The sequence below is a fragment of the Balearica regulorum genome, chromosome 4 (genome assembly GCF_011004875.1).
Source record: "Balearica regulorum gibbericeps isolate bBalReg1 chromosome 4, bBalReg1.pri, whole genome shotgun sequence".
NCBI lineage: Eukaryota > Metazoa > Chordata > Aves > Gruiformes > Gruidae > Balearica > Balearica regulorum.
In genome coordinates, this window is record NC_046187.1 from 53,373,821 (window position 1) to 53,386,390 (window position 12,570).

Consider the following 12,570-nt stretch of genomic DNA (forward strand, 5'->3'; position numbering starts at 1 on the left):
AGAAGACTCTTAAATTACAGCAGATGTTTTAATGTCAACACCACCTGATTATTTGGTAACTACTTCATTCTGTTTTCTTCTGTTTTTTTTTCTTAGATCATTGGCATTCCATCCCCTTCCTCCCTGTTTAAGCACATAGTTCCAATGATGCGCTCTGAGAGCATGGAAATTACAGAATCCCTTGTGCTGGGACTTGGCAGGACCAACCCAGGAGCTTTTAGGTAACTGGTGTTTCATCTGTTTTTATGCTAATTGATTACAAAGCTGGGGAGTCAGAGCTCAGAAAAAAAAGGTTGGTGGTTTTTTTTTCTTTCCAGAATTTTAAAACAGCTGTGAAAGCTGATTGTCTTTCCTAGCATTTAGTGGTGTGATAAAATTATTTCAACCTCTAAAAATCTTTATTAGATAGACATGTTGAGGTCATGTCTACATAAAGAAAAAGAAGTTAGTTGAAACAATAAACAACTGCCTTTTATTGATGTTAAAGGCTGCCCTTAAATGAAATAACAGGCTGTGTGGCCTATTAACATTTGAAATGTTAATGATAATCATGTTTGTAAGAGTTACTAAACTCTCCTTATTGGTATTGCCAACATCATATGTTTCTGAGCACTTTGCGTGTAGGAGATTCATGATAACTGTATTCTAAAAAGAGACCATTGGATCAAGGTGAAAAAAAGTACCAGTTAAACTGTTTTCTGACTAATGCTGAAGCTTCTGAAATTCATGATGCATCCGTCCCCGCCTCCCCTGCCCTTTTTTTCATGAGTAAGCTTCCCTTAACTTCATAACTAATACACCTTTCTCATATGTTGTACCGATGACATGTGGATTAGGTTGGGTGCTGGTAAATGTGATCTACTGTAGCAGAGTTAAATCGGTGCCAAGTCACTTGTTCTGTCAATTTAATTTTATATACATATTTGGATTCAGCTCATAATCCAAAAGTTTTGGTTACCCTATTGTGACAAGTCTATACAAATGTTGAATTCAAAATGGTCTGTCTAGCCATTGTGGTATTCATGCCTCAACTGAAATTTACTTTTCTTCGCATCCTAACGTGCTGTACTGTCAATGTGTAGTACAAATCCACTGAGGTGAAAAGGCAGCTCTATGCCAGGAAGCCATGAGTTTTAAAATGCATCTCTATGCCACTGTTCTCAACTGAAAGCTCTCTCTGTATGGAGGATGGATGAAGAGGGAGAATATCTGAGGGGAAGAAAACTTTCTGGGAAGGCCAGTGCCCAGCATCAGATGTTCTCTGACAGCAGCCAACTTCTTATAATGGAGAGTTATAAAGTTGTACCACACTATAGCAACCAATTCTGCTTCTGCAGAAGAAACCAGGGATCGCTAACACTCCTGGTTTTCAGTGAGATACTTCTTCTCTCCAATCATGTCTGTCCCATATTATGGTAGATGAGGAGCCAAAGATGTGTTTGAAACCATAAATGCCACGTCCTCAGTTTTACTGTTATACCATTACTCTGTTTTACTCCTTTGATAATCTTTCTAATTGTATATCATGTGTGACTTCAGTCTCCTACCAGGAGTAAAGCACAACTTTGCCCCATGACTCTGAAGATCTACGGAGCAGTTTAAATCATAGTTGTGCTCTCCAAGTCTAAAAAATGCTTTCAGAAAGGTTTTTACCAGAAATCCTTGTTTTCTAAATCAGAAGCAATGCATTCAGCAAACCTTAAAAAAAAAAAAAACAAAACCTCATTCTCCTCATTCTTCTGATTACTTTGTTCAAACTATATGTTTTGCTTCTGATGACTACCTTTTTTCCTCTGTCCAACATGCGTACTCACACCAGATGGTAACTGTAGCCCATCCTTCACCATTGCAGCTCCCCACTGATTTGTTGTTTTGGTTTTGTCTTTTTAAGCATTGTTCCTCCCCACTTGGTATGTTTTACTCGGAGTCTTTTTTCATTATATATTCTATGTATATGCACTCCACTAAAACTTGCTACAGTATTCTTTTTCTCTTTTGTCTTCTCTTACTGATCACATGAACTTGTCTAGGTGTCTCTTTCTCTCCATTGGTAGCGGACCCTTTACTATGTTTTACCACCAAAAAAAGGTTGTCCAAGTTATTTTCTGTGTTTTCTACATTTGAAAGAAAATATAAAACGATCCCTAGCCATGCTTAAATCTCTTATAATTGAGCACACCGCAAAAGTTTTTGCAGCTTTCTGATGACGTGAACCCATTCTCTGAAGGAGAACCTTTGAGTCATGTAGCAGAGGAGTCAGTCATTTACCATGAAAACTTGAAGCAGTTTATGCTTTTAATATGTCTGAATTACAGTAGCACAGGAGGTAGAAAAATGTGTCACACTCCAACAAATCTGGAGGCAGTAGTTGTTATGTTAACAAGTATTCAAGTAAAACCAATATGTTTTTACCTTAGTATTTTGTCTGTGTAGATCCATACTACTGATTTTCCCCTTTCCCTGCCCGCTTTTTGGAGTTGTTAAGAGTCTCAATTTGGCAGAAGGAACTGAATAGTAATAAAGACTGTGGAGGTTCAGAACAAATTTGGAATGTAACCACAGCATCAAAGCATGTTGCTTTTTAGTTTTCATAGAGACTGGTCTGACTTCTGTCAGCATAGCATTATTAGCCTTAAAGAAACAATCTCTATTAGCAGCTAAATGCATCATGACAACTGAAAGAGCATTGTATGATAAGCTGCCAACATCTTTTTTTTTTTTCCTAATAGTATCTTTTTGCACCATAAGGCTTTGTTAAACCCTGAAGATGAAAATAAATGAAAATAATCTGTGACAGAAATACACCATGATACTTGGTGAATGCAAATTTAGTGGTAATTGACGCATCTGTTTAGTAGTCTGTCTTTAAATTAGGAAAATATCTTTCTAGGAAACATCTCTTTTAAATGCTGATTTATTCTAGAAACCTACAGGTAAAGAAGGAAAACCTGAGGGTGTTTTAAGTTATATTGTAACACTAGTTGCTGTGAAACATCTTTCAGATGAGATGTTAATTTAATGGTTGTTTTTATCATTTAAATTCAGGGAACTAATAGAAGAATTACATCCTATAATTAAGGAAGCACTTGAAAGAAGGCCAGAGGTAATTAGATATTTTCCACTATATTCGGTACACAGTTTTAACTATCTTCTCACAAACGGTGAAGAAATGTTACATATGTTCTTTAATTTCTGCACCTAAAAACTGTCAGTATACCAGATAAAAAGGTGAGATGCTGCTTTTTAAAATGATTGTGAGGTGTTTACATTAGAAAAGCTTTGTGTTTGTTTTGAGCTCTGTATTATTCCTGTACTAAAGACATTTTGTTTCAAATGATTAAAAAATTATTGTAACCTCTTCCACATTCTTTTAATTCCTTTTACCTAAGCATAGTTTTACACAGTTGTTATTTTATTGTATAATCAGTAACATGCTCACAATTAGTAGTACCTAAGATACAGAATTGAGTTCTACTGTCTACCAACTTTGGGATTTTTTTAAATGAGAAAGGCTGTAAGCTCACCTGACTGACTGCTATGACTAAGAATTTTCTGATGGAGAGCATGTTTTACAGCAGGCTTTAGAAGCCTCAGTAGGTATTCATAGAAATAATAATCTCTGCAAACACAAACTCAGATATGTTTACTCAGTATTTTTTGTGGTAACTGTCATACTCTTATTAGTAATAAATTTGTGATGAAGTGCAGATGATGGGAAGGAACATCGCTTCTGTTTCAAAATGTTACTGGGCTGTAGTGTGTTTTAGTCAGCCTTGCATGCAAATGTGTAGAAAGATTGGCATTTGTACTTCAGTTCATTATTTTATGTGTTGCATTTTGTGACAGGAGACTGATAAAAACATGTTATTTTGATAATACATGTAATAGCAAACCTCGTATATCTCAGAGTTGCAACAGGGAAAAACTTTGTTTGTTGTCTGGTTTATTAAAATTGCTAGTGATTTTGCTAACTCATCTTAAAAGGTTGGCACCCCTGATAATTGATGCCAGTTTTAGTACACATATAATAATGCTTTTATACCCTGGTTTTATACTTAGTTTTTCCTCTACTTCATTTAATTTTGTGTTTCCTCTGTTGAATAGAACATGAAACGGCGCAGGCGTCGAGATATTTTACGAGTACAACTAGTACGAATATTTGAACTGTTGGCAGATGCTGGTGTCATTAGTCACAGGTAGGGGCAGCACTGGTGAGATAATGATGTTTATGCTTCTGAATTAAGTCACTAGTATTCTTATGACCCAGTATAACAAGCATGCAAAATTCTTCAGTGAGTTTTAGTATACCACTAAATAAATAGACATGGCTTTATAAAACTTGGAATTTTACTGGCTTGCTAATCCCTCCCTCCCTTATGCTTTTTATCACAGCAGTCTGTTTTATTTAAAATGCTACTATTCCCCGGGACATTGCTCTGAACAGGCAGTGTGTCATGTTCCTTTTCGTTCGCATGTGCTCCAGCATTGCACCAGTTACGCGAATCAGAAAACACAAGTTACAGTTACTCTATGATCAGTCTGGAATTCTTCCTCAGCTAGAGTCCTGGCACTAGTCAGTGTGTCCTCTGCAGAGAAGGCTACTGTTCATTAGTGTTGGACTTTTTCCTTTCTGAGGGAGGCAGAATGTTAATCGGGTTGGGTTTTTTTTTCTGAGTTTACCCTACTTGTGTAGGGACACTTTGAAAGAAGATTTAAAATTCTTGCATATGTTCAACATGTCTCTTTACAAATGTTTTTTTCTATGCAGGTGGAATTGTATAAGAGCAAGTAGGTTAGGAGATGGTTAGATTAGCTCCTCCCCTTCTGTTAGACAGTGATACTTAAATATATATTTGTCAACCTTAGCAATATAATCAGTGTGAAATTCTCAATCTTTAAGAAGGTATTACAGTATATTTCAGAATGTTGCCTCAGAAGCATTGTTAAAAAGCTTTTCTTCTTTTTGGCATGCTGATTTTTCAGAGTCCAGCTGTTAAAATTGTACTCTCCCTTATCTTTTAAGGTACTCACTGGTGTTTAATTAGCATATGCAAAATAGCTCCTAACCACAGTCTGCACCCTGAAACTTTGTCAGCTTTTCTCTCTGAGGCCAGTCTGACTCTGTGGTGGAAGCTAGCAAGCAATTTAGGGCTAGTTAGTTCACTTTCACTGGAGCTTTTTACTTAACACTGAAATAGAAGCTGGTTAAAGAAATGACTTTGAATTAAATATTTGCATTGATGAGGTTGTAGGGTTTTTTTAGAGAAGAAAATAAGGATTGTTTTCAAAAATTGTTGCATGTATTTATCATACTACTTGATTTTTTTTTTATTTTATTTTTAAGTGCAAGCGGTGGCCTTGATAATGAAACACATTCCCTCAACAACACTTTGCTTGAGTATGTTGACCTAACGAGACAACTCCTAGAAGCAGAAAATGAAAAGGATTCTGATACTTTGAAAGATATCCGATGCCATTTTAGTGCCTTAGTGGCAAATATCATTCAAAATGTTCCAGGTATGTAAAAATGCTTTAATAACTTCTGATGACTGTCTTTAATATGCAGTACATTTAAAAAAAAAAAAAAAAGACAAGCCAAACAAAACTAAACGAACAAAAAATCCGCTTTTTCTCTGAAGTTTTAGAATACTTTCATAAAAATAATTGGCCATCAATTTTGAATATAACTTTTGCAGCATGAGTTTTTAAGAGGGATTTTTGGTACTGTTTGGAAGCGTGCAAGTAATTTTCTTTAAAAGTCTTGTTGGTTGGCAGTGCATTTAAATTTTCTAGACTAATAAATAGCTTATTCTTGTACACTAGTGGCATTAAACAGGACAATAATAAACCTACATCCAGCTGTTATGATGTTGAAATAATGTGTCTGTACACTGATTTTTTCCTTTAATGTTCATTGTTTGGGTCTGTTTTACATAGTTTATTTTAAAGAATGATGAGTGTGTCTAACTGTGTGCTTTTCTTACAGTACACCAGAGAAGAAGTGTCTTTCCACAGCAGAGTCTACGCCACAGTCTCTTTATGTTATTCAGTCATTGGGCAGGTCCTTTTAGTATCATGTTTACTCCCTTGGACAGATACAGTGATAGGAATATGCGAATAAACAGACACCAATACTGTGCATTAAAGGTATTTCAGCACTTTTTGAATTTTGGAAATAGATTGTTATGTTGACTTTTCTAATGCAACTTTAACATTTGGGCTTTTTGGATGTGGTTTTCACATCCTTGTTGTCATTCATGACTTAGTTCTTTTTCTCGTCTACCTACGTGTGTACTTATGACAGTTTGGCTTTTTCCATGTTGTAAACTATTTCACTTGCTATAGGAATTTCTTAAAATTACTACTAAATGTTCACTTCCCATAACTTTAGTCCTCAGTTACCTAAGGAGAAAGGCTTTCGTATAAAAGTACATTAACGTTCAGACTGACTTATTAACTCTTATGTATGTCAGCATTTCTGTATTGACAGTTCCTTGTATTTGGGAGTTGAGAAAAATGTGATTTGATAATTTCTTGAATAAGATGTTAAACAGTGTTTTTATTAGCCTTGGTCTTCCTTTCTTGACTGAATAGAAGTTAGTTTTCTGATATTTTAATGGACTTTTACTAAGCACTTCCTGTGTCTGAGTTATTAAAATGTAGTGTTTTTCAATTACTTTCTAAAGGCTATGTCTGCTGTACTGTGTTGTGGCCCTGTTGCAGATAACGTCGGGCTCTCCTCTGACGGCTATTTATACAAATGGCTGGATAATATTTTGGATTCACAAGATAAAAAGGTAATACAGTCAGTGTCAACATTTGTTTGCAACTGTCAGTCCCTTCAACATATGCTTTAATGGGTTTTGCAGTCAGATTGGCCTAAATGCGTTAGAGTGGCTTAAGCTCAAAGCTTTTGGAGTAGTGCGTGTTTTTGCACTGTCCTTAATATGTGTATTCACCCTGTTGAGGAAGGCAGTCCCTAATCACAGTCTAAGAACAGACAAAACAGAATGGAAAAGGGCAAGGAGTGAAACACAGTGTATTGCTTATAAACTAATCAGCTAGGTTAAGTTGTAGTTATAAGCAAATCTTTTAAAAGTTTAAAGGAGATGAGATTTTGAACATGAACTCCATGAGACTGTAGAGCCCATTGAGTGTTCTGTGGAGTTACAAAGACTGAGCTTTACATCTAAACGGCAAGGTGAGCTTTAGATTTGAAAGATAAGTCTCTCCATTGCACTAATAGTATGACTACATAAAAATAGAGCTCCAGTGGGCTATTTTGATGCAAGAGAACATGCAAGTCTTCACATAGATCTATCCCTCGTAAATTCCTGCATGTTTAAGTGCTTTTCTGTATCTGACGTTTTCAGGTCAGTGTTCAGCTTGTAGTAAGACAAGTAAAAAAGAGTAAATAGCTCAAGGTAGCCTTGGAACTGAGGGGGGGAAAAGTCACTAGAGTTATCTAGTTATTTTCTTCAATAATTTATGACTGTGTGTGCTAGTTGAACATTAAACAGTTTGATAGAATTACGTGTTGTTATTTGTAGATGTGGTCTCATTGGTTTTAGATGGAACAAATTTTGTGTGTTGCAGGTTTGGTTTTTGGGGATTTTGTTTGTTTTAATTAAATATTTCCCTATTTTATGCCATTTTTGTAAGTTGGTCTTTTTTTCTATATTTGTAAACATGTATTGGTTCTTTTCTGGAATACAGGTTCACCAGCTAGGCTGTGAGGCAGTCATGCTGCTCTTGGAACTCAACCCTGACCAGAGTAACCTCATGTACTGGGCCGTAGACCGGTGTTACACAGGTTCCAAGCGGGTAGCAGCTGGCTGTTTTAAAGCCATAGCCAGCGTGTTCCAAAACAGGTATGACGGCATTTTTGAAAACTTTAATTTTCAAAGTGAGTTTTCATGTAGAACTGGGGTTTTTTTTTCCTCCCCCAAAGAGAAAAGATCACCCTTCTTTGTGTGTCTGTGTTACTAGAGAAACTTTTCAAAATGTTATGTTATCCCATGTCATATCCCCTGTAAATTAAACTTTAATAAACTCAAATTTTACTCATTTCACACTTGCAATTTTTCCCTAGGGATTACCAGTGTGACACAGTGACCCTCCTGAATCTGATACTGTTTAAAGCAGCTGATTCTACTAGGGCTATCTATGAAGTTGCTATGCAACTATTACAGGTTTGTAAGCTAACTTTGATTAATTTTTTTTTATTCTTTAAGAATTGTCCCTGTGCGTTTAAAAAAAAAATCTCTTATTTGGTTGTTCCTTCAGTAATGAAATACAATGTATATATACTTTTTTCTTCTCTTATTTTAGTACATAGGCCAGATCCTTACCTGACACAAATAAACTTTGGCCGAAGTGTGTCTGTTTTCATGAACTAAGCACTCAAGATTTGTATTTTCATAATATCTGCTTTTTCAAGAGACAAAACCTAAATGAAGATTGTTCAGAATTGCAGCATATTGCTTCCTGTCCCTTTACTCTGTCTGCTGGGGTAGCAGTCAGTTTTCTGATTTTTGCATTAATACCAAACATTTATTCATCCATCTCTGTGGAGAGATGATAGTGAAAATTTTGTTAGCCATTTAATTTGCTTTTGTATCTTCCTTTCCAAGGTCATTCAGGGATAAGCTTAATCTTACAGGCAGCATTAGCGTTTAAAAACTCACACCACCCTCCCTTTCAGCCCCATCTTTCTTCTCAAGCGAACACCACTGCCCAAACTGACTTTTAAAGTATCAAACTGCTTTAGCTTCCTGCTGCATCTCTGCTACGTCAAAGAGTACATTGCTCTTATCCATGTCTCACAGATGAGCAGAAATTTATATTGTTTGGAAATACAAGTGTTCAACAGTATTTTAAGGTTTGTTACAGAGAAATTTATATTTAATGTGGTGTTTTGTGAAAGATTTCTGGAATTTATTGCTTGGAAACTCAAGTGGAGAGAGTCTTAGCTAGTCTTCTGTGAAATTACCACAGTGTTGGTGAATACTCTAGGTGTATGGAGGTCTGCATAGATAGGAAACATTAAATAAGAGTAGATGCATTAATTTAAAAGGTGGTTTGTTGTTTTTTTTAATATAAAGATTTCCATTGTAGCTCTATACTCAGCTTCAAATTCTGAATATTATTATTGTAGATCTTGGAACCAAAGATGTTCCGTTATGCTCACAAACTGGAAGTTCAGCGGACGGATGGGGTTTTGGGTCAGCCTTCTCCTTTACCACATCTGTATTCTGTGTCATATTATCAACTGTCAGAAGAATTAGCAAGAACTTATCCTGAACTAACGCTTGCTATCTTCTCAGGTATGGTTTTAAAGCAAAACAAAAAACTTCATTGAGTCAAAAGCATTGTGCAAAACATGTAATTCTTATTTTTCAATACATAATTTATATGTAATTTACTAAAATTAGGACAACAAGATAACATCATCATAATGAATGGAGAAAATGAAATTTACTGAAGGACAATTTTTGTTTACTTGTGTTTGAAATATATTCAAGAGGAAACTATTAATCAAAGATACTTTTACTGACTTTCTAATAGCCATGAAAAATCACGTTAGGGAAATAATTTACAACTGTTTGTTAAAACTATTCTTTTGCTGTTCTTTCTATTGTTTTGTTATTTACTGTAGTAAATATTATTCCATAACATTTTTAAACAATTGCAGAATAATAACCTCTTACACCAATTAAAAAAACCTACTGGGACTAATACGAGGAAAAATACTTTTAAGTGCTTTTTTGCCAAAGTTGGTACATTTTTACATGCTCTAGGTTTTCAGTTCCCTCCTGCAATTAGAGGAATATGTATATTTGTGTATACTAACACAGTTTCTTCAACATACTGTTTGTCAGCAGTGTCTTCAATTAACTCTACTGAAGACTGTGGACTTTACCATTATGAAATGGCTCTAGTCAGCTAAACAAAAAAAAATATGTCTGTATCAGCGTTATGTTTTATCAGTGTGGTCTACTGGCTCGTGGTGGTTGTTGTTATTACCAAAACAATTCTCCTTATTGATTTGCAATTCATGAATGTACCTAATTTTTGAATGACAGAAGTAAGTCAGAGAATCCAAACGGCTCACCCAGCTGGGAGGCAGGTGATGCTGCATTATCTGCTGCCATGGATGAACAATATTGAGTTGGTAGACTTGAAACCTTTGCCAACCATTCGTCGGCAAGATGAAGATGAAGAAGATTCATTGAAAGACAGAGAAATTATGGTGAACAGTAGACGATGGCTCCGAGGAGAAGGCTGGGGATCACCACAGGCTACAGCTATGGTGCTGAACAATCTGCTGTACATGACTGCAAAGGTAGAACTAATTACTTAAGTGCTTCGTTTTGTTCCAGTGGATTGTTGAGGTTAGGATGCAAGAAAATACTGTTCAGAGATAAGGTGTTACCAAACTTTCAGGAGTTACATTCATATTTGTTGAGTTGCTTTTGTGTACCCAAACTATACCATACAGTTTTGAGGTATTATGAGAAATACGTAATGTAAATGTTACAGTAATTGTTATATATAGTAGCAGTATATAACTGTTGTTTTGCAATATAGATGTCTAGCTGGATGGATAATACCAAGTCACCTGTATACCTGTGATCTCAAAGTGGAGTTTTGGGACAGATCTTGTAGCCCGAGGCTGATAGACCCTCCTCCTTCCTGTGATAGCGACTTCCAACAGAGAACAAGTATTGGTCACATGCAGTGCCTCTGCCAATTCTTGATATCTTTGAATCCTCCTGATCAGAGATCATGTTCTAAGCTACAAATTAAAAACTCTTGGTAGCCTGTGGTCCATGGAATTTTATTCAGGATTGTCAGCAACTGGGAGAACAGGCCTCTGCTAAATTTAGTTAACTTTTATTTAGGTAGCTTTTTTGTTTATATGTAAATAAATATATAAAAATAGAAAAAAATTCACATATAGATAAATATTTGTGTACTTACATAATGTATAAAAGTATATATTATATATAAATAAAACATATAATATGTACAAATATATTTAGATATATTTTCATATATTTATAGCTATAAATGAAAATCATTATTTCCAGAATGTGTTTATAAAAATGTATGTGAAATCTTCATTCTGGAATGTTAAAAAGGCAACAGTTTTTTACAGGATTTATGTCTGCTTTTTCTGCAGCCTGTCCCACTTGGTCAATACAGATCACTTTCAAATACAGTGTTTTCTACTGGAGTTTTCATGAGAGATATTTATTTTGTTTTCTAGTACGGTGATGAAGTGGCTTGGTCAGAGATAGAAAATGTCTGGACTACTTTGGCAGACAGCTGGCCAAAGAATCTGAAAATAATTTTGCACTTCTTGATCAGCATCTGTGGAGTAAACAGTGAACCCAGCCTTTTGCCTTATGTGAGTATGTGGTATGTTTCTCCTTACTGCTGTTGATACTTTAAAAATTAGTTGTATGTCTAGCAGCAACGATGACCAAACAAAAAATGTGAGGTAGGATTTCTAGTATCAAAATCTCCAACCACATAATAGTGTCACCCCATATTCTGTGACCACTAAATACTATGACCAAATCAAATTCAGTTCTTTGTTTGAGTTACTTTGGACATCTGTGTCCAAATTTCAGTATCAGTTTCAGTTAAACTTGGCATTTATGGAATGGGCTTGGGAGAGGAAATAAACCAGAAAGAATATCTCACCTTAAAGATAGCTGAGACTTCCTTAAGACAACAAAATGTCTACATCTGTCTTAGCATTTTGTTCTTCCTCTGTCATAAAAAGGAAACTTAAGAGTTTGCTGAATTTAGATTAATTTTATTAGGAGTACACACTGTACAAGTCCTTTCCATCATAAAATGCAAATCTACTGCAATTGTTGGTCTCTGTTCATTAGGAAGAACTAAGATAGTTCCATAAGCAATATTTTCATTAGAAAATTATTACAGGTTTTGCTAGTAGTAAAAAAATTAAATGGAAATAAATAATTGAGCAGTAATGACTCAAGAAAATGTTAGGAGGAAAAAAAATAAACTTACTGATTTCTAATCACTGACTAGCAGCCAACTGCTGAGCTTAGCAGTGACCAGGATTATTTTGCTGAAGATGTAGTGGAGAATCCTTAATTACTGTATGCTTAATAAAATATTGCTATAGTTAGGTGTTTTATACTCTGATAAGAATAAAAGGCCTCTAGCATTTTGGGAATTACATGGGGGGTTTTCATGCTATAGTTTAGGATAGTGCTAAAAAGCAGACAGATAATACAGTGAAATAAAGCACCTGTCATACCAGGTCAGGACAGTGTGATTATTCTCACATGACCAAGTATTAAACAAAAAAAACCCTACCACAGGCCCCCTCAAAACCAGGTTTATTTTTTGTAGAAGCATATGTGAGAGTACTGCAGAATAACATGAGGAAAAATATGCTATCTGCTGGAAAAGAAGCGTAGCACACAATTGTGAAGTATGAAAAATAAATTATATCAGAATACCTTCTCTCCAATGCTGATCTCAGATGTTGCTAAAACCTTTGTAAGAAAATCTTTTGCTTCTTAT

General features: G+C 35.3%; 1 protein-coding gene across 10 annotated transcripts in view; it reads left to right on the forward strand.

Moving 5' to 3' along the window:
- Positions 1–12,570, forward strand: part of FRYL (FRY like transcription coactivator) — a 173,987-nt gene that overhangs the window by 109,676 nt on the left and 51,741 nt on the right. For all 10 annotated transcript variants that reach the window (XM_075752198.1, XM_075752199.1, XM_075752193.1 and 7 more), the window contains 11 exons: positions 97–221; positions 3,046–3,103; positions 4,105–4,196; positions 5,345–5,517; positions 5,987–6,147; positions 6,687–6,797; positions 7,717–7,871; positions 8,093–8,192; positions 9,158–9,326; positions 10,086–10,345; positions 11,273–11,413. In XM_075752198.1, the coding sequence (XP_075608313.1) occupies positions 97–221; positions 3,046–3,103; positions 4,105–4,196; positions 5,345–5,517; positions 5,987–6,147; positions 6,687–6,797; positions 7,717–7,871; positions 8,093–8,192; positions 9,158–9,326; positions 10,086–10,345; positions 11,273–11,413 (1,545 nt within the window). The remainder of the gene's footprint in view (positions 1–96; positions 222–3,045; positions 3,104–4,104; positions 4,197–5,344; positions 5,518–5,986; positions 6,148–6,686; positions 6,798–7,716; positions 7,872–8,092; positions 8,193–9,157; positions 9,327–10,085; positions 10,346–11,272; positions 11,414–12,570) is intronic.